The sequence below is a fragment of the Phyllopteryx taeniolatus genome, chromosome 3 (assembly GCF_024500385.1).
Source record: "Phyllopteryx taeniolatus isolate TA_2022b chromosome 3, UOR_Ptae_1.2, whole genome shotgun sequence".
NCBI classification, from domain to species: Eukaryota; Metazoa; Chordata; class Actinopteri; order Syngnathiformes; family Syngnathidae; genus Phyllopteryx; species Phyllopteryx taeniolatus.
This window is the reverse complement of record NC_084504.1, coordinates 2,467,042-2,494,212: the sequence shown is the minus strand read 5'-3', so window position 1 is coordinate 2,494,212 and position 27,171 is coordinate 2,467,042. Positions and strand designations below refer to the sequence as shown.

Here is a 27,171-nt window from a genome sequence, read left to right as displayed (position 1 = left end):
TTACTGAAAGTTTATGTGTCTCACTTTGAACTGTAGGTCATCAATATCTTGAAAAATGTACAATATAACACATTTAAACTTAAGAACTATATATATATATATATATATATATATATACATATACATACACAACCCCAATTCCAATGAAGTTGGGACGTTGTGTTGTGTCGTCATGTTCAACCTATATTTAATTGAATACACTACAAAGACAAGATATTTAATGTTCAAACTGATAAACGTTATTGTTTTTAGCAAATAATCATTAACTTGGAATTTTATGGCTGGAACACATTCCAAAAAAGATGGGACAGAGTCATGTTTACCGCTGTGTTACATCACCTCTTCTTTTAACAACATTCAATAAACGTTTGGGAATTGTGGACGCTATTTGTTGAAGCTTTGTAAGCGGAATTCTTTCCCATTCTTGCTTGATGTACAGCTTCAGCTGTTCAACAGTCCGGTGTCTCCGTTGTCCGATTTTACGCTTCATAATGAGCCACACATTTTCAATGGGAGACAGGTCTGGACTGCATGCAGGCAGGCCAGTCTTGTACCCGCACTCTTTTACTACGAAGCCACGCTGTTGTAAGACGTACAGAATGTGATTTGGCATTGTCTTGCTGAAAAAAGCAGGGGCGTCCATGAAAAAGGTGTTGCTTGGATGGCAGCATATGTTTCTCCAAAACCTGTATGTACCTTTCAGCAATAATGGTGCCTTCACAGATGTGTAAGTTATCCATGCCATTGGCACTAACACAACCCCATACCATCACAGATGCTGGCTTTTGAACTTTGCGTCCATAACAGTCCGGATGGTCCGTTTCCTCTTTGGCCCGGAGGACACGACGTCCACAATTTCCAAAAACAATTTGAAATGTGGACTCGTCGGACCACAGAATACTTTTCCACTTTGCATCAGTCCATCTTAGATGAGCTCGGGCCCAGAGAAGCCGGCAGCGTTTCTGGGTGTTGTTGAAAAATGGGTTTTGCTTTGCATAGTAGAGTATCAAGTTGCACTTACGGCGCCAAACTGTATTTACTGACATTGTTTTTGTGTTCCTGACCCCATGTGGTGATATCCTTTACACATTGATGTCGGTTTTAGATGGAGTGCCGCCTGAGGGATCGAAGGTCACGGGCATTCAATGTTGTTTTTCGGCCTTGCCCCTTACATGCAGTGATTTCTACAGATTCTTTGAACCTTTAGATGATATTATGGACCGTAGATGATGAAATCCCTAAATTCCTTGCAATTGTACGTTGAGGAACATTGTCCTTAAATTGTTCGACTATTTTCTCACGCACTTGTTCACAAAGAGTTGAACCTCGCCCATCTTTGCTTGTGAATGACTGACCAATTCAGGGAAGCTCCATTTATACCCAATCATGGCACCCACCTGTGCCCAATTAGCCTGTTCACCTGTGGGATGTTCCAAACAGGTGTTTGATGAGCATTCCTCAACTTTCTCAGTCTTTTTTGCCACTTGTCCCAGCTTTTTTGGAACGTGTTACAGCCATAAAATTCCAAGTTAATGATTATTTGTTTATAAGTTAAGTTTATCAGTTTGAACATTAAATATCTTGTCTTTGTAGTGTATTCCATTAAATATAGGTTGAAAATGATTTGCAAATCATTGTATTCAAAATTCATTTTCACAATTTTCCATAGATCCATATTCATTCAACTGGGGAAATGTGCTGTTTTTTGTTTTTACAGAACGCAGTCAGGACAGCGAGGTGGTGATGCTTTCTGACTCCAACTCCACCCAGGATGCTTTCACAGATCCCACCAGCTCACAAGACAGTAGCCACAAACCTGCCTGTGGGAAAGTCAGTTCTTCATCATCAGAGAGCACAACACCTGTGAAGGAAGGACAGCCTGCGTCTGAGGACATAGGTATACCAGGACTCAAATACTGACAGTGATTACACTATTCATAGACTAGAAGAGGCGGCACGGTGGAGACTGGTTAGAGTCTGCCTCACAGTTCTGAGGGCCGGGGTTCAATCCCCGGCCCCGCCTCTGTGGAGTTTGCATGTTCTCCCCGTCCCTGCGTGGGTTTTCTCCGGGCACTCCGGTTTCCTCCCACATCCCCAAAACATGCACATTAACATAGGTTAATTGACAACTCTAAATTGCCCGTAGGTGTGAATGTGAGTGCGAATGGTTGTTTGTTTGTATGTGCCATGCGATTGACTGGCAACCTGTTCAGGGTGTACCCCGCCTCCTGCCCGATGATAGCTGGGATAGGCTCCAGCACGCCCGCGACCCTAGTGAGGAGAAGCGGCTCAGAAAAGGGATGGTTGGATGGATGGATAGACAAGAAGAAATGTCAGAATATAATACAAATATATATTTTTATTCTCAGTACAGTATCACTATTCATCTGAGTACTCATTTTGTGCACTCATCTTTTTTTCAAAATAGTTATCATTCCATTTCGCCACAGGAGGTATCCTGAATTTGGGTGTTATGGGCAGTCCTCAGTCTTGTCTTTGCTGCTTTCTTCTTTAGAGTCACATGGAGATCAGACTGTCCCCCGGACAGAGGAAAATCTGGTTGAGGAAATTGTGGAAATGGTGGTGATGACGCTCCCTGAGGCTTCAACTCCCAAAATCTCTGCAGGACTCTGCTTTCCTCCTGTGCTTGTACCAGCCACCCCTCCGAAAGCATCCTCCTCTCAACAGACTGCTTCTCAAACCCCAGCCAGCGAAGGCAAAAAGAAGCCAGAGCCTCCCGCCGAAGTGATCGAGGTACCCAAGGCCCTGCCTGCAGAACCTGCTGACCAGAGAAAAATGCTGGTGGAGATGTGCATCCGCTCTCTTTTCCTTTGCCTCGGACGTTTCCCTCAACACTACAAGAGCCTCTACCGCCTGGCTTTCTTTTACAGCAACAGCAAAACCCACCAGGTCAGTCCACCTCTGTTAACTAATGTCAATTAATGACATGCTACTCAGTGTGTGCTACCAGCATAGTAAACCATTAAACTTAAGCCTCAACCATGTAATCATTACGTTGAACTTTTAATCATTACTTTTACCATTTGATTTGGCAGGTGAGGCCTACTAGCAATTACGGTGGTATACTCAGAATGACTAAAAATGTCTGCTGCAATGGGTGCTTCATTTTCCCCTCAGCTTTTCTTGTTTGCCTTAGATTCCATTCATTGCATACTAGTTGCTGAAAGATGCCATGTGAGCTCCAAGGCTCTGTGGGTAGAGGTATGCGTGGGTTGAGAACCATGCTTTCTCAGCCAGTTTGGCATAGAGACACTGTGCATAGCTATACTGTCAGGGCATCCTTCTGTCAGCATTCTGATCCATTGTAATGGAGGCTATGTCTTCACTAAAACTAATGCTTTTTTTTTTCAGTGTTATTTTGTTTTGAAATATACCTTTTGTCTTACCTTATTCTAGCTCTCTACATCATAGGTTTCAAGTTGTGAAAGGTTGTCTGGGCTCTCCTGATTGCAAATGAGCAGGGTCTGGATTTTAGCAGATGTTTACAAAACATGCAAGTACATGTACTGTTTATTTATAATGTCAATGCGTTGTCAATATATTGTCATGGAAGGCCGTCATGATAGTTTAATGTTGTGTATATTAAATGTGGACGTGTATGTTTTTGATTTATTTATTACCACAGAACCTACAGTGGGCCCGAGATGTGTTGCTAGGAAGCAGTGTCCCATGGCAACAACAGAAGCACATGCCTGCACAAGGACTCTTCTGTGAAAGAAACAAGACAAACCTGTTTAATGTAAGTTCAGTTCACAGCTCCTTTTATGTTGTTTTTCCCGTCACTTAGTCAGTGCACATTTCTTTTCAGCTTTTTGAAGACACCAATTATAACTATCATTTAACCTTCATTTTTATAAATGGCAGACTTAATATATGGTCATAAACAATCAGGACAAAAATAATCATGTTCTCTTTAAACTGATACAGAGAGAGTCATTTAACTGAAGTGAATCTTCATGAGACATGTTTTTAATATTTCGGTTACTTTAAAATATTACAAACGCCTGTCAATCTGATGCAAGTAACAGCCAAAATTTAAAATGTTTGAGTAAATTAATACCTCTCTGACAGGGTGAATCAGAAGTGGTTATTACCTTTGCCAAACTTGCCAAGTTTGAAATTGCTACATTGGATATAAATTCTTCACCCCCCTGTTCAAATCCCAAGTTTTTGTGATATGAAAAAAATTAAACAAAGTAAAACGATTTCAAAACATTTTCCAACATTGTGGCCTATAATCTGTACAACACAATTGGGGGGATCTTTTTAAGAGGGGAAGTAAAAATAAACAACTGATATACTGCTGTTGCACAAATGTGCCCCCCTTATAACTGGGGATGTGGTTGTGTTCAGCGTTAAGCGATCACATTCAAACTCATGTTAAATGGGAGTCAGCACACACCTGCCACCGTTTACAATGTCTCTGATTAACCCCAAATAAAGTTCAGATGTTTTAGTATGCTTTTTCTGATATATTTTGCTTTCTAGCAGACTTTAACTTTGGCCCCAGTTCCAGCTAAAGATAATCAGCCCTAAAGCAAAGCATGATACTGCCAGCAATATGCTTCACTTAGGATATGGTGTTCTTTTGGTGATGAGCAGGGTTGTGTTTGCACCAAACAGCTTTTGGAGTTAACGGCCAAAAAGTCCAACCCTGGTGTCCTCAGACCATATCTCATTTGTACATGTGTTTTGGAAGATTTCAAGTGTGTTTTTTCAAATTGCAGCCGGGTTTGGATGTTTTTCTTTGTACGTTAAAGCTTCCATCCTGCCTAACCCATACCCCAGACATAGTTGTATGAAGAAGACGGGATGTTGTTGTCACATGTTGTACTTACAAGAAATTCCTCCAGCTCCTTCAGTGTTGCTGTATGCTTCTTGGCAGTGTCCCTGACCAGTTTTCTTCTTGTCTTTTATTTGATTTTTAAGAGATGTCCAGTTCTTTGTAATGTTATTATTGTGCCAAGTTTTCTCCACTTGATTATTACTGTCTTTGTGTTCCAAAATATATTTAATGCCATGGAAATAATTTTGTAGCTTTCTCCTGTCTTGATACTGTACCTTTGAACAACAAGTTGTTTGTTCCCGCCGATCCCGCCCTTTAATTTGTACAGGTCATTGGTCACATTACTGGTGGAAAATGTTCAGTGATTTATCTTGGGCTTACTTTTTTAAAACACAAAAACATTTAAACAGGTGTATGTAGTTTTTAATATCCACTTAAGGTTATCTTTTGATTGCTGTTTGTTGGTTTACTTGTTGTCATGTTAATGAGCAGATGTGACAAAAAAACTACACAACTGATTTATGTAAAACTTTGTAGAAGGGTATTCTGGATGGTCGTTGAATCAATTAATTGATTTTGACATTTCACCATTACAGCCCACTTGCCAAGTGGGGGCAGTGACCCAGCAGATTGAACAGATGGAGATAGCTATGGTAGTCTACCCTGCAGACAGTCTTCCTCCCCCCAAACAAGGCAGGCGGAATGAGTACTCTTGTTACCTTCAGATTAAGACAGATTCTCTTCGTGCAGCTCTTGTATTGGATCTCATTAGGTTGTCCAGGTGTCTAATGCAGCATCAGCTGAGTGTAACGTAACGCTCATGTTTATAGTGAAGGCGCAATCTCAAGGGATTTGCTTGGGAAGCACTGATGTGTGTCGTCACGATTTGTTGCTAATGATGTACCGGTGTATTTCCTGTGAGTGGAGTACAGTGTTGGCATATCATTAGGTTTACCCTTTTTTTAAACCAGTGGCTCACAAAATTCAATTGACTGCTCAGAAATTTGGCCTGAAAACAGATCATAAATAACGGTGTAAATTGAATTTTTCAATAGGTGATTGGTGAATGATGTGTCTTCACAAGGCTTGTGTTGGCTTCCCATGGAGTTTGCAACTATCATCTGTTCTTATAGCTTCTCCACTAAATTGAAGGAGAAAAACTTTTGATTTCTTCCTGCTTACTTTTCTCATAGAACCGATGATGCAAGCTCATGAGTCTGCGTCTCATACCCATCTGTTTTTTCAGCGGTTTATATTATCCTGGTCATAGTTGTGTGCTCTTCAGATCTCAATCTCAAATCTTTTCTGGTAACAGATTGGAGAGGTGAGATGGGCCACGGCTGAACAGGAGCCCTGCAATGAGCTAGCTCCCATTGGGTTCTCACGGAGCCCCTTTTGGAAGTTAACCTGTGATCCTAGTATGCCAATTGTCGAACCTTTATTGTTTGTTTCAAAGCAAGCACTATCATGAGATAACCTTTCCTCAATGATGTAAAATGTGTTTTCTTGAGTCACTGAATTGATTGGGTATGAGCAACCTCAGTTTCCTCACTGACATGAGGGATGTGGAATCTGTGCAAAAGTCGGAATAAAAGCTATTCTCCAGCACTGACTTTTTGCTTTGTTGATATGAGTGTCAAAATTGTGGAGCAGCGAGCAGTATTGCCTGACAGGTTTATTCTGACGAGTCCTTGTGTGTCTTGTTTTAATACAAAGTTTTTGTTTGCCATCTCTCTGGTGACAGAAAAATCAAGGTAATACACAACTGCCACAAATTTACACACTCGATATGGTGCAACACATGTCATCCTACAGTGGGTACGTAAAATATTCAGACCCCTTAAATTTTGTTATATTGCAGCCATGTGCTAAAATCATTTGTTATTTTTTGTTCCTCATTAATGTACACACAGAACCCCATATTGACAGAAAAAAAACTGAATTATTGAAATTTTTGCAAAATTATTAAAAAAGAAAAACTGAAATATCACACAGCCATATGTATTCAGACCCTTTGCTCAGTATTTAGTAGAAGCACGCTTTTGAGCTAATACAGCCATGAGTCTTTTTGGGAATGATGCAACAGGTTTTTCACACCTGGATTTGGGGATCCTCTGCCATTCCTCCTTGCAGATCCTCTCAAGTTCTGTCAGGTTGGATGGTGAACGTTGGTGGACAGCCATTTTCAGGTCTCTCTAAAGGTGCTCAATTGCGTTTAAGTCAGGGCTCTGGCTGGGCCATTCAAGAACAGTCACGGAGTTGTTCTGAAGCCACTCCTTTGTTATTTTAGCTGTGTGCTTAGGGTCATTGTTTTGTTGGCAGGTGAACCTTTGGCACAGTCTGAGGTCCTGAGCACTCTGGAGAAGGTTTTCATCCTGGATATCCCTGTACTAGGCCACATTCATCTTTCCTTCGATTGCAAGCAGTCGTCCTGTCTCTGCAGCTGAAAAACACCCCCACAGCATGATACTGCCAGCACCATGCTTCACTGTTGGGACTGTATTTGACAGGTGATGAGCAGTGCCTAGTTTTTGGCACACATACCGCTTAGTCTTAAGGGAAAAAAGTTCTATCTTGGTCTCATCAGATGAGAGAATCTTATTTCTCACCACCTTGGTGTCCTTCAGGTGTTTTTGTTTTTATTTTTTTTTTTTTTAAGCAAACTCCATGCGGGCTTTCATGTGTCTTGCACTGAGGAGAGGCTTCCGTCAGGCCACTCTGCCATAAAACCTCGACTGCTGGAGGGCTGCAGTGATGGTTGACTTTCTAGAACTTTCTCCCATCTCCTGACTGCATCTCTTCAGCTCAGCCACAGTAATCTATGGGTTCTTTTTTTTTACCTCTCTCACCAAGGCTCTTCTCCCCCGATTGCTCAGTTTGGTCGGATGGCCAGCTCTAGGAAGGGTTCTGGTCGTCCCAAACCTCTTCCATATAAGGATTATGGAGGCCACTGTGCTCTTAGGAACCTTAAGTGGAGCAGAATTTTTATTTTTTTTTTACCTTTATCTGTGCCTTGCCACAATTCTGTCTCTGAGCTCTTCAGGCAGTTGCTTTGAGCTTCCATCCATCTATCCATTTTCTTCCGCTTATCCGAGGTTGGGTCGCAGAGCCAGTAGCTTTAGCAAGCCCAGACTTCCCTCGTCCAAGAGGCATCCTAATCAGATGCCCGAGCCACCTCATCTGGCTCCTCTCAATATGGAGGAGCAGTGGCTCTACTCTGATCCCCTCGCAGATGACCAAGCTTCTTACCCTATCTCTAAGGGAGAGCCCGGACACCATGCGGAGGAAACTCATTTCGGCCGCTTGTATCCGCGAACTTGTTCCTTCAGTCACAACCCACAACTCCACCATAGGTGACTGTAGGAACATAGATCGACTGGTAAATCGCCTTTTGGCTTGGCTCCTTTTTCACCACAACGGACCGATACAAAGTCCACATGACTGCAGACGCTGCATCGATCCACCTGTCGATCTCCCGTTCCATTATTCCCTCACTCGTGAACAAGACCCCAAGATACTTGAATTTCTGGACTTGGGGCAGGATCTCATCCCCAACCTGGAGAGGGCAATCCACCCTTTTCCGACTGAGGACCATGGTCTCAGATTTGGAGGTGCTGATTTTCATCCCAGCCGCTTCACACTCGGCTGCGAACCGCTTCAGTGAGAGCTGGAGATCACGGCTTGATGAAGCCAACAGAATCACATCATCTGCGAAAAGCATAGATGTAATACTGAGGTCACCAAACCGGACTCCCTCTATGCCTCGGCTGCAGCTAGAAATAGTGTCCATAAAAGTTGTGAACAGAATCGTTAAGAAACGGCAGCCTTGGCTGAGTTCAACCCTCACTGGAAACGAGTCTGACTTAATGCCAGCAATGTGGGCCAAACTCTGACACTGGGCGTACAGGGACCAAACAACCCGTATCAGTGGGTTTGGTACCCCATACTCCCAAAGAACCCCCCACAGGACTCCCCGAGGGACATGGTCGAGCGTCTTCTCCAAGTCCACAAAACACATGTAGAATGGTTGGGCGAACTCCCATGCACCCTCGAGGACCCTGCTGAGGATGTAGAGTTGGTCCACTGTTCCACGGCCAGGACGAAAACCACACTGCTCCTCCTGAATCTGAGATTCGACTTCCCGACGGACCCTCCTCTCCAGCACCCCTGAATAGACCTGACCAGGGGGGCTGAGGAGTGTGATTCCCCTGTAGTTAGAACACACCCTCCGGTCCCCCTTCTTAAAAAGGGGGACTACCACCCCAGTCTGCCAATCCAGAGGCAGTGTCGCTGATGTCCACGCGATGTTGCAGAGACGTGTCAACCAGGACACCCCCACAACATCCAGAGCCTTTAAGAACTCCGGGCGAATCTCATCCACCCCCGGGGCCTTGCCACCAAGGAGCCTTTTAACCACCTCGGTGACCTCAACTCTAGAAATAGGAGAGCCCGCCTCAGAGACCCCAGATTCTGCTTGCTCTTGGGAAGGCATGTCGGTGGAATAGAGGAGGTCTTCAAAGTATTCTCCCCACCGACAACATTCAGAGTCGAGGTTGGTAGTCCCCACCATACACAGTGTTGATGGTGCACTGCTTCCCCCACCTGAGACGCCGGATGGTGGACCAGAATTTCCTTGCAGCTGTCTGGAAGTCGTTCTCCCTGGCCTCACCAAACTCTTCCCATGCGTTTTTGCCTCAGTGACCACCATAGCTGCATTCCGCTTGGCCAGCCGGTACCCATCAACTGCATCAGAAGTCCAACAGGCCAAAAAGGGTCTATAGGACTCCTTCAGCTTGACGGCATCCCTCACCGTTGGTGTCCACCAACTGATACGGGGATTGCCTCCATGACAGACACCGACCACCTTACGGCCACAGCTCCGGTCGGTTATACTTGAACATGGTGTTTGCTATGGATAATCCGCGTTGAGCACAGAAGTCCAATAACAGAACACCACTCGGGTTCTGATCCTGGGGGCCGTTCCTCCCAATCACACCCTTCCAGATCTCACTGTCATTGCCCACGTGAGCATTGAAGTCCCCCAGCAGAACGATGGAGTCCCTAGCGGGAGTGCTCTCAAGCACCCCTCCAAGGACTCCAAAAAGGGTGTGTTTTCTGAACTACTGCATAGGCACAAACAACACTCAGGACCCGTCCCCCCATCCGAAGGCGGAGGGAGGCTACCCTCTCGTCCACCGGGGTGAACCCCAATGTACAGGCGCCGAGCCGGGGGGCAATAAGTATACCCACCCCTGCTCCGCGCCTCTCGCCGTGGGCAACTACAGAGTGGAAGAGAGTCCATCCCCACTCAAGAGGACTGGTACCAGAGCCCAAGCCGTGTGCGGAGGTGAGCCCGACTATATCTAGTTGAAACTTCTCAACCTCACCCACCAGCTCGGGCTCCTTCCCTGCCAGAGAGGTGATATTCCACATCGCTAGAGCCAGCTTCTGTAGCCGGGGATCGGATCGCCAAGGTCCCTGCATTCAGCCACCGCCCAGCTCACATTGCACCCGGCCCCTGTGGCCCCTCCCACCAACGTTACCCTTTCGGGCTGTGCCCGGCTGGGCCCCACTGGTGCAGGCCCGGCCACCAGGTGTTCGCCTTCGAGCCCCACTTCCAGGCCTGGCTCCAGCGTGACCCGCATCCGGGCAAGGGAAAACTTTTTCCTCTGCTTTCAATCATCATAGGGGTCTTTGGAGCTGTGCTTTGTCTGGTCCCTCTCCTCTGACCTGTTTGCCATGGGGGACCCTGCCAGGGGCATAAACCCCCGGAGAACTTAGCTCCTCGGATCACTGGGACACACAAACCCCTCCACCAGAATAAGGTGACAGCCCAAGGAGATGAGCTCATGATTCTCATTTGCTCTGACATGCACTGTGAGCTGTAAGGTCTTATATCGACAGGTGTGTGGCTTTCCTCATCAAGTATAATCACTATAATCAAACACAGCTGGACTCCAATGAAGGAGTCTCAAGGATGATCAGAAGAAATGGACAGCACCCGAGTTAAATACATGAGCCTCACAACAAAGGGTCTGAATACTTGTGGCTGTGTGATAGTTTTTCTTTTTTAATAAATCTGCAAAAATTTCAACACTTCTGTTTTTTTGTGTAAATATGGGGTGTTGTGTGTTCATTAATGGGGGGGGGGGGGGGGGACTTAAATGATTTTAACGAATGGCTGCTATATAACAAAGAGTGAGTACTTTCCATACCCGCTGTAAATGTCAGGTTACATGATGGTCTGTAGAGTTCCCAATTTAGGTCACAATGCCCCACTTTTCCCACTTGCTCTGACTCGGCTGCATTAATGTGACTCTAAAAAAACTGTATTTCTGTTTAGAAAGTATGTTTGTGGCAAAGTATAGGTGTGGTTGAAATTGTCCCTGCATTTTGGTATTAAAACTAAAAGCACGTGGACTAGTGGTGTAATGATTCATTCATTATATAAATGTATCGATTTCTGTTCCCACAATCCAACTGGATCTATCTGTGCTCGGCAAGTTGGCCTTCCGGATGTAAATATATCAATTAAAATCATTTTAATAGGTACTCATAGGTAGTCAATCGATTGTATCGATACTAGGAGATAACGCATTAGATTTAAGCACGGCAGGCTTTATATGGAGGTGTGTTTGTGTTTTATTTGCAAGAAAAACGCTTGTAATTCCTTTTACTTCACGTGATTTTTCAGTTAGCACCACAGATATGTAATGGTAGCTATCAGAGGTGGGAGTAAGTCACATATTTCCAAGTCTCAAGTCATAGCCTTCAAGTCAGTCTCAAGCAAGTCCCAAGTCACCATTTTTCTCACTAAATATACTTCCAAAGATGCTGTTGACCTGAAAATTTCACCAGATGTTGGGAACAACCTAAGTAATCCATATATACAAGGAAAGTAAGCAAAGCAAAGGAAATGTATTTGTATAGCGCATTTAAATATCAAATGTGCTTTACAAGATTAAAAGCATTTAAAAACAAAGAAAAAAAAACAGCATATAAACATTTGAAAGAAATAGGAAAAAAAATAAAAGTGCAATTAAAATAGCACACAGTGCAAGAAATATTTAAAAGTGGAAATTCTCTAAAAGAAAAGAAGAGTTTTTTACCTGGACTTAAAAACATTCACTCTTGGGGCTGAGGTCACTTCTGTTGGCAACTTATTAAATTTGTGTGTAGCATAAGAGCTAAATGCTGCTTGTTTACTTTGGACTCTGTGCTCCACTGTTTGACATGAGTCTGTCGATCTCAGAGCCCTACTGGGTTTATATCCCATTAGCATTTCTTTCATGTATTCCGGACCTAAACAATTTCGTAATTTATAGACCAGTAGCAGAACTTTAAAATCTATTCTAAAGCTGACTGGGAGCCAGTATAAAGACTTTAGAATTGGAGTAACATGCTCTGATCTCTTTGTTCTGGTCAGAACCCGAGCTGCAGCATTTTGAATGAGCTGCAGCTTTTTAATGCTCTTTTTGGGGAGTCCAGTCAGAAGACCATTACAATAGTAAAAAAAAACCATGGGTGAGCTTCTCCTGGTCTGCTTGGCACATGCAAGCCTTCACTCTGGATACGTTCTTCAGATGGTAGAAAGCAGTTTTAGTAATTGATTTGATATGACTGTTGAAAGTCAGGTCCAAATCTATCAGAAGACCAATGTTTCGGACTTGGTCTTTGGTTTTTAAAGAGAGCGACTCCAGGTATTTACTAACAGCAATCCTATTTTCTTTATTGCCAAAAACAATTATCTCAGTTTTGTTCTGGTTTAATTGAAGAAAAGTTTGGCTTATCCAGTTATTTATCTGTTTTAGATAGTGACACAACACCTCAATTGAACTGTAGTCATCTGGAGACACTGCTAGATATACCGTAAATGTGTGTCATCTGCATAGCTATTATAGTCAAAATTAAAGTTATGAAGAATTTGACACAAGGGTAGCATATACAGGTTGACCACGAGGGGTCCAAGAACTGACCCTTAGAACAAATAAGCTCTAAAATTTTGTCAAAATGTGAAATGACGCAGGGGAAAAGACATGAAGAAAGGGAGGTGCAAAAAGGCACGAAAGCCAAGACAACACCTAAAATCTATCAATAATCAAACAGCAAACCAGCCCCTTGTCAATGCAAATTAATATCAGCTGGTTCAGTCCTAATTGATGGTCTACAAAAAAGTCTCATTGTCAAGGTATGAGTCCAGACACATCTCGTGATGGGTAAGAGTAGAAAGCTGTCTCAAGACCATCGCAAACTAATTGTTGCAAAACATAACGATGGTATTGGTTACAGGCGCATATCTAAGCTTCTGAATGTTCCAGTGAGCACGGTTGGGGCCATAATACATAAGTGGAAAGCCAATAATAGCACCATAAATTTGCCTCAGTCAAGTTTTCGTCGCAAGATTTGTGACAGAGGAGTGCAAAGAATAATCAGAAGAGTTGTCCAAGAGCCAAGGACCACCTGTGGAGAGCTTCAAAAAGACCTGGAATTTGCTGGTATTGTCGCAAGGAAAACTGTGAGTGATACACTCCGCGACCATGGCTTGTATGCACGCTCACCACGAAAGACCCCATTGCTGGGAAAAAAAAGCATGTCAAAGCTCGTTTAAAGTTTGATGAACAACATTTGGACAACCCAGTTAAATACTAGGGGAATATAGTCTGGTTGGATGAGAGCAAAATTGAACTCTTTGGATGCCATAATGCAGACCAGGTTTGGAGGAGAAATGGCACTGCACATCACTCTAAAAACACCATACCAGCAGTGAAGTTTGGCGGTGGAAACATGATGGTGTGTGGCTGCTTTTCTGCAAATGGTACTGGTAAACTTCACATTGAAACTCAAGGTCCATAAAGGTCCATAAAAGAAGCCCACGGAACCTTCAAGACTTGAAGACTGCTTGTGTGGACGAATGGGTCAAAATCACACCAGAGCAATGCATGTGACTAGTTTCTCCATACAGGAGGCAACTTGAAGCTGTCATTGCAAACACAGGCTTTTGTACAAAGTATTAAATAAATACCAGTTGGCGTGTTCAATACTTTTTCCTTGTGTCATTTCACATTATTACACACAACTTAATTTTTTAGCTTATTTGTTCTAATTTCTTTGTATGTATGGATTACTTGTTGTTCCCAACATCTTGTGAAATTTTCATGTCAGTAGCACCTTTGGAAATATATTTGAGAAAAATTGTGACGTGTTAAATGCTTATTTCAGCCGCTGTATATTGGAGTGGTAATAAAAAAAAAAATTCTGATTTCCCCCCCCCCCCCCCCTAAAACAAACCACTATAATTGTTTCCACTTTATAAATGTTACATGAACAACAACTGAGATTATGATTGATTGAATTTATTGCACTAAATTGCTCCAAAGTTGTATTTCAAACTCAATTTAGCTCAATTTTTTTCTGAAGAAACCATGCTGTGTACTTTGTGGTGACAGCCTTGTAACTTCTACCATTCTGCACCATTAATCAAAAGCCAAGACTGTTTTCTGTTGGTCAAATATAATTAGATATGTACCTAATGTAGTAATGTTGAGTAAAGAGTTTCAAACTAAGGGAATAATACATCACATAAAAATGTTGTAAGCAAGTCGCAAGTCATAAAACAGGAAACTCGAGTCAAGTCATTTGACTCGAGTCCCCCTATCACTGGTACATTTGAGACGTCCATTTTGAGCTCCATTGCGACGGCGACGCTAAGCTAGGGAGGTCAAAGTCGTCAGCACATTCCGTGTGTGGACGGCAAGAAAACCAAAGGACCAAGGATGTCGGTATACTTTGCTGCATACAGTTGTGTAAAATGTTTTACAATTGTGACAAGGGAACTTTTTTTTTTTGTTTTGTTTTGTTTTTTTGTTTGTTTTTTTGCTTTGTTTAAATCTGTATTGTGAATTAGCCATGCAAAATTTGCCATTTTCGTGAATCTTGCAGATCTGATGAGTTTTCCTGAGGGGGGTCCCCGTCACTGTCGTCATAGACTTTCGTACTCCTTCAGCGCCGGCAGCTAGATCGATTCCAGACATCCACCATCCACACACACATCTAACTGTGAATATTACTCTGCGGCGGACAAGTATGCTGGCGCATCAGCCTGAGGTTCTGCCTGTGCGCTTTGGATAAATCACAGGAGTTGACGAGACCAGAAAAAACACTTCTGCTGTTAAGAAGTAATGATACTTTTACTCCATTACAATGATCTAAATGTCAGTCGCTACTTTTATTTATCAATTATTGCTTATTTATCAACTATTTCGTGGGATAGACGACGACTTTGACTTCCGCATTGGCGCTTTTTTCTCCAATCCAGTTTAAGCGCTAGTGACGTTTAAGTCTAGTTCACCAATCAAACAACACAAGAAAGTTACATGACCTCACACAATGTCTTCTATTGGGCTTCCCGGGCATAGGTATTAAAACTAGATAATCCAGCCCTGCTGATCATCGTGCCAATGTGGCGGGCATGTTGGGAATGTCGTCGTTACCATGAAGGCAACGGCTCGCAACTCGTCGTGTTTACATTTCAACGAACAAAAACAACAGCTTTGCCCAAATGTGGATATTTCAGCTCACTTATAACTTGAGAAAACACCGTGCAGTAAATTTCAAATGTTTTGTTGTAGTTTTGACAGTGCATACAACCCCCCCCCCCCCCACACACACACACACACACAGCAACATAAGAATTCGCTTTTTTTTTTTTTTTTTTAAGTTTTTTTTAGAAAATCAGAAGTTATTCACTATTCACTCAGTACTTGAGTAATTATTTCACTGTGTACTTTTTACTCTTAAGTAATTTTTTGGAGGACTACTTTTACTTGAGTCACATTATTGTCAGGTAACAGTACTCTTACTTGAGGACAATGTTTGGCTACTCTACCCACCTCTGGAGCAGGACATCCTCTATTGCTACTCTTACGTTTAAGCAACACTTTTTCTCATCAGATCAGCCAGTGTCGTATTTGTTGCACTGGTCTTTTGTATTTTGCGTTGAAGTGCTGCGGGTCGTGGCCCTGGTTGTGGTCCCAGCGGAACAGCGATACGCTAGTACAAATGTTATTAATTAGGAAATGCGCCTACATTTTTCCCATTAGTTTACGGATGTTAAAGTTAAATGTATTAAGCGACGGAGCGAGGAAAATTTTGTTTTAATCCTAAAATTGTACATCAGCATGTACTTGAGCGGTGTAAATAAATGTTTTTCTGCGTGAAGAAATTTTGATTATTTTGCCATATTGTACTCTTCAGTCTTCCAGATTGCTTAATTTATGTTCAAATCAAAATCATTCTCTGTGGGAGCCCGGGGGATCCCCCCAGACGCCTCTACAATGTTGTTGTTTTGGTTTTTTTGGTCACCTTTTTCATGCAAGTCTGGTATTGATACCATACGCTTTATCATTGACAAAACAGTTACCCTCTTAAAAATCGGTTGAGGAATAAGCAAGTTACAACTTAATTTCAGTGTACATACATTGCCTTCTATAGGAACGTCAACCTCTCCAACATGGCCACCATACAGGCTCGTTGGTTAGCCAGGTTGCTACATTACGCTGCTGTATATACCCATTCATATCTATGGTCACCACTGTCAAGGCCACTCTCTTCTTTGTTCCCTTTTCCACACTCCACATCCAGTCATTCCTTTCCGTAGTACCCCGAGTGGTTGGACGAGACCCTACACAGTATGTGTGTGTATTGTATTTTAAGCACTTTTGACGTTTGATGTCGTTCTGTCTGGTGGATGGCAGATGAGTAGGAGGCTAGCGAGAATATTTTAGGCTTACGTTTGTGGTACAAAGAGCAGGTTTGTTCATTTATTTACCTCACTTTATTATTTAGTATTATTAACACTATTCCAAAACGATTTCCTTGTGAAAGCCACAGTGGTTCGTTTATAGCTATTAGTATTTCAATGTTTAGAACAGGTATTCTCAAACTTGGGGTCCAGGTAGGGAGTCTTTTGAGTGGAGACATTTTTCCAAGGACCCCTTTGTAACTGTAACACCAATTAAACATCTCTTTTTGAGGAAAAAAATGCCCAATAAGTAAAATCCTACCTGAAATAATAAGTTGTTTTCCCTTGGTTTTTTTGCAAAGCAAAACAATCAATCAATCAACTTTTATGAAGCAGACTCATAGTCCAAAACACATACTGTATGTGTTTTCTACACAGTAAGAGACATAAAAGGAAAGTACATCAGGAAAATCTGCATATTTAATGACTTTAATTACTATTTATGGAAGGAGGTTTTCACTCAAAATCTCACAATACATGGCCCCATTCATTTTTCCTTTACACGGATCAGTCGTCCTGGTCCCTTTGCAGAAAAAACAGCCGCAAAGCATGATGTTTCCACCTCCATGCATCACAGTAGGTATGGTGTTTTTGGATGCAACTCAGCATTCTTTCTCTTCCAAACACGACAAGTTGAGTTTTTACCAAAAAGTTCTATTTTGGTTTCATCTGATTGTATGACATTCTCCCAATCCTCTTCGGAATCATCCAAATGCTCTCTAGCAAACGTCAGACAGGCCTGGACATGTACTGTCTTAAGCAAGGGGACACGTCTGGCACTGCAGCATTTGAGTCCCTGGCGGCGTAGTGTGTTACTGATGGTAGCCTTTGTTACTTTGGTCCCAGCTCTCTACAGGTCTTTCACTGGGTCCCCCCGTGTGGTTCTGGGATTTTTGCTCACCGTTCTTGTAATCATTTTGACCCCACAGGGTGAGATCTTTCATGGAGCCCCATATTGAGGGAGATTATCAGTGGTCTTGTATGTCTTCCATTTTCTAATAATTGCTCCCACAGTTGATTTCATCACACCAAGCTGCTCACCTATTGCAGATTCAGTCTTCCCAGCCCGGTGCAGGTCTACAATTTTGTTTCTGGTGTCCTTTGACAGCTCTTTGGTCTTGGCCATAGTGGAGTTTGGAGTGTGACTGTTTGAGGTTGTGGACAGGTGTGTTTTATACTCATAACGAGTTCAAACAGGTGCCATTAATAATTAATACAGGTAATGAGTGGAGCACAGAAGAGCCTCTTAAAGAAGAGGTTACAGGTCTGTGAGAGCCAGAAATCTTGCTTGTTTGTAGGTGACCAAATACTTATTTTACCGAGGAACTTACCAATTAATTCTTTAAAAAATGTGATTTTCTGGATTTTTTTTATTTTTTCCTAATTTTGTCTCATAGGTGAGGTATACCTATGATGAAAATTACAGGCCTCTCATCTTTTTAAGTGGGAGAACTTGCACAATTGGTGGCTGACTAAATATTTTTTGCCCAACTGCATTATGTGTTTAGGCCTGTAACGATAGCAAATTTATCAGGATGATATATTTTCCCAAAAACTATCAAAACAAACGATAGTATCGTTGATGTTTTATATGCCACTGACATAATGATATTAGAGCATAATAATGCAAGTACATACTTTTTAAGAACAATTCACTTTTAATTCCAATTCTAAGAATAATGAACATTAACATTGTAATGTAGAATAATAAATAAAATATCTTGGACAAAAATATATACATCTGCCTCGCAGTTCTGAGGACCCGGGTTCAAATCCGGCCTCGGCTGTGTGGAGTTTGCATGTTCTCCCTGTGCCTGCGTGGGTTTTCTCCGGGTACTCCGGTTTCCTCCCACATCCCAAAAACATGCATAGAAGGTTAATTCAAGACTCTAAATTGGCCGTAGGTGTGTATGTGAGTGTGAATGGTTGTTTGTTATGATGTGCCCTGCAATTGGCTGGCGACCAGTTCATCGTTTACCCCGCCTCTCGCCCAAAGATAGCTGGGATAGGCTCCAGCACGCCCGCGACCCAAGTGAGGGTAAGCGGTACGGAAAATGAATGTATGAATGAAAAAATATAAGTAAAACAGACTCAAGCTCTGTTCACAAAAAAATGCACTTAAACAAATATTAAACATTAGGCACAGAGGTATAAACAGTCATTAATGCCTTAACAGGCAATATGCTGCCAATCAAGTTTCCAATTGGTTTCGAAAGAGTGCCAAGTAGCAACATAAATAACACAAGTAGATTCAAGCTATGTACAGTAGTACATAGTACTACTACTGGCTACATCTCTTACAATAGTGAGTAAGGCTATACTGTATATAATGTGAGGATATGTGCACCATATACATTCTCACTTTGTATTTGCATTGTTTGGGCAGTGTTCCATAACTGCAAACTGACAGGAAATGAGAAATGTCCCACCGTTTTTTGTTCCCAGCTGAAGAAATGGGGTGGTTTTAAGTTCTGTTGTTGTTGTTTTTGTGACTTCATACAAATTCGACATACCAGCTCGTTGATGTTAGCGACATGGCTGCATTTATCTGGCTTGCATTCAAAATATCCCCACTTTGTTGCGGTGGCGTTAGGCTTTGGAACTAATTCCATTAATTCCATTAACTGTGCAGCTCAAGATCTATCTCGGATTGGTTTTTGGTTGTGTGTGTGCGTTCAAGTCGCGGAAATGTTTATTTCTTCCTCAAATGCTTGGCCATCTGTATTCACCCTGTTTTTTTTTTTTGTTTTTTTTTTTTGCTGCTGCTGCACCATACAGAGATTAGGGCGCCTATGTGACCAAATAGTCCTGTCTTGTCCAAAGGAAGAAAAAAAAATCGCATTTCCAACACCACTACACAGTACTAAGTACTTTATGCATCCCTGCTAATTTTTGTGCGTCTCAAATGCGAGGCGCACATCAAACGAGATCCTTCCCATAGTTGTCCAAAATGTGACAAAATGTGTGTGGTTTGAAATACAGTGCATCACCTGATGGTGAGCCCTCTAACTTCTCTTAACTGGCTCTATGAGACCATCAGTGTGTTATTGTAAGTTATTCATAGCATTGTTGAAATATGTTTGTTGTACTCACACAATCGTACTGCTGTGTGGTGACATTGACCGATCGGCCCTGCCTGCTCACATTTGATTCAATTGTGACAAGTCTTTACCCATCTCCACCTCCACTAACCCAATACGCTCACACACGCGCAGCTTATACGCTCCACCCACATAAGCTTTTGCCCTCTGTGAAACTCCAAATACCTGTAATATGTGTCTGTCCTCCCCCATTTCTAGCACAAATGTCAATCTGATGGCATCCCTTTAGAGCAGGTTTTTGATTGTGACAGCTTCACTTAAACTTTCCTAATAGGAGGTCCTTATTGTAAAAAAAATATTATGATAGTGTTCCACGCAGCAGTAACTCTTGAATTACTTCCCTCGGTTTGACGTATGACTCAACCATTTGTGTTGTGTTCAGCTGCGCAGTGTAGTGTTTGTAGGTGGAGCTCGACTCAGGAGAACTGTGTTTTGTTTTGTTTTTTCCTTCAGGGAGTGGTATTCGACAGTGAAAACATTTTTCTAATGTTTGGATTTGCATGTTAGAGGGCTAACCCTGGCTGTCAGCAGGGATTCCGCTGCCTCACTTGGCTTTGTTTGTTTCTGTTTGACTTTTTCCAGCACTTTTCCCACTCGGCTCACACAGGAAACAGGATAAACAAGGTTCTGCATGTATAGTATGTTTATGGTGACCATCTGGAGAGAGAGAGCCAGTGTTCAAAGGAAGCAGGTGAGGGCTTTTAGCTGAGGAAATATGTATGCAATGAATTATTGCCTCTTCAGGCAAAACAGTTCCTTATGCTTTGTTTCACATGGTTAATAGGGAGTTTGTTTATACAAACCTGTTCTTTGCCTTTCATGGTGTGCCAGCTTTGCAGTGTATGCTTGCGCATTGCTGTTGTAGCATTCAATTCCTTTTTCAGCCAGTTTATGTTCTCATGTTCTTTTCCTGTTGCTTTGGCTTCAGCGTGATCATGCTCTACCCCTCCCCCTGGCTGTTATTCGCCCCACTCATCTGCTCTCTGTGTTGCTCTTGTTCAGCTTCCTCATTACTCTCTCACTCCTCTGTTTGTGTGGGTGTGCATTAATAGGCGGGGACTTTATGCTGCTCATATGTGATTGGCTGGCACAGACCTACTAGGGCTGGCTATGCACTGTGTATAGTGCAAGCGAAAGCACAGGAGGAGGAGGGGGGAAAGAACTCCAGCAGGCTGGGGTCAGGGGAGAGTGTAGATGGAGTGCGTGGGTGTTTTTGTTTTGACATGTCAGGAGAGGAACGAGTCTCCTGGTCTGTCAGCTGTGTCCTGCACTCAGAGGCCCAGACTTCAGTGCTGCTTCTCCTCTTGCCGAGGCAGCTACCATTCTCCCTTCCTTCCTCTGTTCCGATTCTGCCGTGTGCAGCTGAGCTTCCCGCTTTTCCTCCTCTGCAGCTCTTGTTGCCCTCACACCCAAATGCAGCCCACCCCTTGCTCTCTGAGCATGAGCTTCTATTAGGGTGGAGGCGCTGCCAGGGATGCTGTCGCTGCTACCGCCTGCAAGAATCCTTCCAAAAAATACTTCCGTAGGAAACGGGGAATAGCCTTCTTTGGTGATGGTGAGTTGCTTTCTGTCAGACTTTTTGAAACGCTGAGTAGTTGTGGTGTTTTGTGCGACTTTCAAGTTGTGATTAATGTGTAGATGTAGAGCAAATACGTCTGAATATCTTACTTCCCTCTTGTAAGGCTCAAGATGATAAATGGTATTATACACCTGTCAGTTGTTTGTAGAATTGGCAGGTAACAGCCATCTTGGTTTAAAAATATATTTCCTTCCTCAAGTTGCACATAGCTGGCTGGCAGAATGCTGATGTCGTGATTGCTAAACTGCAGCAATTTCCAATAGTTGCTAATAGTCACGACCACCCAACTTTTCTCTTGTTGTACTAGATATTTTGAGTCTCCTATTGTTATTAACATTGAGATGAGACATGTATCATTCCAAGAAGATATGACAACACGTGGAAAGTTTCTTTGTGAAAGTATAATTATATTTGACTCACACTTTTTGTAACGCTTAAGGCCTGCTTGCTCTACATCTCAATTTATTTGCACTCAGCCAGTGAGCTATCACTGTTTTGGTCTTAATTACTTTTCTTAACAATTTTAGACATTTTACATTTTCTTCAGACTACCTGTCTCATTGTTGTGTGATACAATGGGAAGAAAAAGTATGTGAATCCTTTTGAATTTCTTAAATGTCTGCATAAACTGTTCAGAAAATGTAGGCTGAGCTTCATCTAAATCACAAGAATAAACAGTCTGCTCAAACTGTTGCAGTTTAGCAACATTGCTGGGATGTCTGATGTGAATAGCTCTCGAGGTCATGCCACAGCATCTCAAGAGGGTTGAGGTTAGGGTTAGGGACTTTGACTGAGCTAGTCCAGAACACATATTTTCTACTTCTGAAGCCATTCTGTTGTTGATTTGCTTCTGTGTTTTGGATAATTATCCAGTTGGAGCACCTCGTCTTTTGAGCTTCAACTGTTGGACAGATGTCATCAAGTTCTTCTGTAAAATATCTTGATAAACTTGTGAATTAATTTTTCCATTGATGATAGCAAGCTGTCCGGGCCCTGAAGTTGAAAAGCACGCCCATAACAGGATGCTCCCGCCACCATGCTTCACAGTTGAGATAAAAGAGAGGTTTTGGTGTTGGTGTCGTGGTTCCATTTTTCTTCCACACATGGAATTGTGTGTTCCTCCCAAACAATTCAACTTTGGTTTCATCTGTCCACAGATTTATTTGCTAGTACTTGCTATGTTTTGTTTTTTTCAGACAGCAACGGCTTAAGATTTGTCATCAGATGTTTGCATGTGCCAGTGATTTCTGTAAGTCTTCAGCTGACACTCTAGGGTTCTTTTTTTTTTATATACTTCATTGAGCATTCTGCGCTGTGATCTTGCAGTCCTCTTTACATGGTGGCCACTCCTTGGAAGAGAAACAACAGCGCTGAACTTTCTCAATTTATAGACAATTTGTCTAATCGTGGACTTCAAGAGATACTTTTGTAAAGTTTTCCAGCTTTAAAGGAGTCAACAATTCTTAATCGTTGGTCTCGTGAGAGCACTTTTGAGTGAGGCATGATACAGGCAATGTTTTTTTTTTAAAAGAGACAATACAAAACAGGTGTGTGTTTTCTAGTAGCCAGAGCAGCTTTAAGCCACACCTCAAAACTTGGCTCATTGATTGGACTCTGGGTTGGCTCACACCTCACTCTGATTAACTTTTGGAGAATCTGTAGCCGAGAGGTTCACTTGCTTTTCCTCTCTATCCTGTGAATGTTTCCATGTTATTTTCAATAAAAATATGAAAAAATAATTGTTTGTTGGGTATTAGTTTATCTGTTTATTTTTGTGATTTAAGATGAAGCTCAGACCATATTTTCCTACCAATTTAGGCAATTTACGAAATTCAAAAGGGTTTATATATTTTTTCCTCCCACTGTAAATGACCACATCAGAGCTATCCCTCCACTGGCACTGGTTATATTTTCTCAGGAAAAAGATGCTTAAAACTCATTCACTGCCAGCCTTCCCAGTTAACATGGATATTTGACTTCTAAAGCCTTCAATGGCAGTGAATATGTTAAAATCATTTCAGTCTTACAAATCTGCTTTAGCTGTTGTGCTACAGAATAATCTGTGTAAAGCCATGGTTTTGCGTTCCCCAAAACAGATTTGCGTTGATAGTGGTTTGATGGCTCTCTGTCTGATCAACTATCATCCATTAGAGATGCTTTTCAAAGTATCCTTAGCATACTTATCCTGCTTGCTTCTTCTTCAGTGTACTTGAAATCTAAGCAGGGAAAACCTTATTATGCCCATCATACTTCCTTATATAAGGCCATATAGAGTGGGTTCTTTTCCTTTGGAAACCTTCTTGGCACCACAGATTAAGTCCTATATTATTAGTTGATGCACCAATGAATGTGTGAAGAGTAAATTAAGCAGGAAATTCACTCCCGCTGGGCGGCTGCTACATCTGATAAAGGTTTAAAATACAATAATACATTGTGCATTTTTGGTGGTGGCTTTGTCACTTTGTCCGTTTGTGGGAAGTTTCTCTTTAGATATGTATTATCGTTTGATAGGTTTCCCTCTCAGTGCTTTCACGATTCATTTCCCTTCAGAGTCTTGGAAAAGCCGTCTGACCATCTGGAGCTGTCTGTTCAGAGGACCACAAGGCTCCCAAATGCTTCACAAGCTGATAGAGCCATCTCTTTGTTGTGTTCCATCCTGATAAGATCATCTTTGTTTTGTCTCGCACACATTTTCGACTGCCAGAAGCTGCACTCTGCCCAGCGTGCTTCCTGACTGTAGCCCAGGCCACCATCTGCACTTGCATCGATTAAAAAATTCTAGGGTAGATTAGACAGAAGTTGGCCCATTTTACCTGACATGTGCTTGCTGAAAAGGTATATTCGTCCATCAAGGGACGCGTCCCGCCTTCTGCAGAGAAAGGCCAATGTTTAATGGCTGCCATTCTGTGGCTGGTGCACTGCTTGACCACAACTGAGAACTAATGAGGCTTCCTATCATGTGTGCTCAGAGAGAATGCTCTCTGTGCCTCTCTCCCCACCTCCTACATACCCATGCAGTCTGCAAGATCTCCCCTGCAGCCTTTCCGTCCCTCATTAGTTCTTCTTTGAATGCCATGTTTTTCACTCACACTTTATTCTGTTACTTTCTGCTCTGTTGCATCTTTTCAAATATTCTCCTTGCTGTTTCCTTACACTCTATACCGTCGTTGTTGGTTTTCTTTCATCTAGTAAAGCCACTAGTTGAATAGAGGAAAAATCATTTGTTCCTTGTTTATGCCCACTATTTTCAAATAAAGCTGCAGTTTTTCATACAAAACAGTTACTTGTAGTGCAGTCACAAATTACTGCTCTTTCTGCTTCTTGTTTTTAATTTCCTTTCCACCCCCAGGGCATCTGGCGTATTCCAGTAGATGAGATTGATCGCCCAGGAAGTTTTGCATCTCATATGAACCGATCCATTGTTCTTTTGCTGGAGGTGCTATCACAGCTTAAAGATCACGACACCTTGCTGAAAGTCTCTTTCATGCTGCAGAGAACCCCTGACCAGGGAAAGTAAGGGCCAATTTCCTGAAGCAATGCTGTGTTTGTTGTAGACCTATTTGTCATGTCTTATCTCTTTCTAACTTACTTCCTTCTCTTTTCCTTTAATCCATCAAGAAAATATTTACGTGATGTTGATCGCCAGGTTTTGGCCAAGAGAGCATTTTTCCTAAATGTGAAAGTCCTTGAGGATAATCTGAACAGTCTCACTGGGGTAAGAAAGCACACCTTACTGCATATCCTTAAAACCATGTGGTTGTGACTGTAGTTCTCTTTCAGGTGCAGCTTCCCAAAGCAGTGACCCCCTCCATGGGGGAGATGACCACGACAGCTGCATCCAACAGGCCAAGTTCAGAGGACAGCAAACATGGGCTTCCCAAGAAACCAGTGCCCACAGAGGGGACTTGTACCACCGACACAGGACACAAGGATGGCTCCCAACCACAAATTCCTCCACTCACACCATTTGCAGATAAAGGGGGCAAGGTCGAGAATCAGCCTGCGAAGGTAGAACCTGCTAGAAGTGAGGGGCACAGAACAGGGCCAGAGGAGCCAATGGATTTGGAATCCAGCCATTGGAGGAGACCATCAACAACCACAGATACTCAAGGCAGGGAAACAGAGACACAGCTCTCCCTGGGGGTAATAGAGCCACAGCAGAAAGTGACTGACAACAGCCGGACATCAGAGCTGTCTCTCGAGGAGCTAAGTATCAGTTCCAGACAGCAGCAACTCCAGTCCTCAGCAGGCAAGGTCACTTTGGCAGCCAGCAGCACTGATCAAGGTTTACTACGAAGACCCAGCAGAAAAAGGAAACTTTTAGAGGATGTAGAGTCTGGAAAAACACTATTGCTTGACGCCTACAGAGTGTGGCAACAAGGCCAGAAAGTTATGACCTATGACCTTGGTCGCATTGAAAAGATCATGTCAGAGACATACATGCTCATAAAACAGGTAAATGTCCTTCAGTCGTGCCTCACAACACATTCCCACTGCGCAAACATTCATAGTGTATGGCCTCTGCTATAATTCTTTCTGATTCTGCAAAGTCATATAAGCTTTTATGGCCTCCTCTTAGATGAAATTCTAGTAAGAGAACCCCTGTAAAACTTTCCAATCTACAGTTTTTAAACATTGTAATTTGTAACAGATTTAGATAAAAATGTCTGATGGTTGACTCTTACCCAATTTAAATCTCTTGGATTTGTTGTTGAAGCAAGCAACTAATGTATAGCTATAATATTGTTGTTTGTTCTAGTCAACTAGTTGCTGAATGGATTTCCTCTGGGTACTCTAGCTTCTTTCCACATCCCAAAAATGTACATGTTGAGTTAATTGTAGACTGTGAATGTGAATGTATGGTTGATTGTCTATACTGTTTGTGCCCTTCCGATCGGTGATTGGGATCGGCTTCAACTCTCAGGACAAGCAGCATAGAAAATGGATGGATGGAAGTGGGAAGGTCAAAATGCATGTTGTAGTCATTGACAGAAACTGCAATGGCTTATTTCATGAACAAAAACAAATATAAATTACCCCTAATCACAAATGAATCCATCCAATTGAGCTGCAGATCAATGTTGGCCCCGCAGAAATTACTGTGTCATTGCCATAGCTCTGGAGTGGTAAGGCTCACTCACTCGAGTGGCCACAGCGAGCAGCACTTCACAGTACAGTGGACCTCCGCATATTCGGAGTTTGGCATTAGCTGGTTCACCTTTTTGCAGATTTTTCTTTTTCTACCTATCCACCATTTTTTGCAGAAACCCCCGCTTATTTGTAGTTTTTCTTTTACAGATTCCTCTGCTTATTCTCTTTTTTTTTTTTTTACTTACCCAATGCGCTGCTTATTCACTGTTTTTTTGCAATGGAATTTTTTTTTATGGCAATTATATTGAGCGCCAATTATTTGGGGATATTCGCATTGGACTATTTGTTCACGCAGTTGTTCACAAAGTGGTGAACCTCGTCCCATCCTTGCTTGTGAACAACTGAGCCTCTAGTGGATGCTCCTTTTATACCCAATCATGACATTCACCTGTTCCAATTAAATTGTTTACCTGTGGAATGCTCCAAACAGTTTTTTTTTTTTTTTAGTATTCCTCAACTTTTCCGTCTTTTGTTGTCCCTGTCCCAGCTTTTTTGGAACGTGCAGGCATCAAATTCAAAATGAGAGAATATTTTCAAAAACATAATAACATTCATCAGTTTGAACATGAAATTTCTTTGTAGTGTATTAAATTGAATGCAGGTTATTCTGTTTTTATTTACATTTTTACACGACAACCCAACTTCATTGGCATTTGTATTTGTAAATTTTTAACATTAGACATTACATATATTGGAATCAAAAGTACACCTTTTCACAACCCCTAAGTACTGG

At 42.3% G+C, this 27,171-nt stretch overlaps 1 protein-coding gene across 4 annotated transcripts in view; it reads left to right on the top strand.

Annotated features, from left to right (window-relative positions):
* cabin1 (calcineurin binding protein 1) overlaps positions 1-27,171 on the top strand; it is a 70,562-nt gene that overhangs the window by 27,428 nt on the left and 15,963 nt on the right. For all 4 annotated transcript variants that reach the window (XM_061766417.1, XM_061766416.1, XM_061766415.1 and 1 more), the window contains 6 exons: positions 1,718-1,897; positions 2,516-2,910; positions 3,647-3,760; positions 24,637-24,800; positions 24,906-25,002; positions 25,068-25,742. In XM_061766417.1, coding sequence (XP_061622401.1) covers positions 1,718-1,897; positions 2,516-2,910; positions 3,647-3,760; positions 24,637-24,800; positions 24,906-25,002; positions 25,068-25,742 — 1,625 coding nt within the window. The remainder of the gene's footprint in view (positions 1-1,717; positions 1,898-2,515; positions 2,911-3,646; positions 3,761-24,636; positions 24,801-24,905; positions 25,003-25,067; positions 25,743-27,171) is intronic.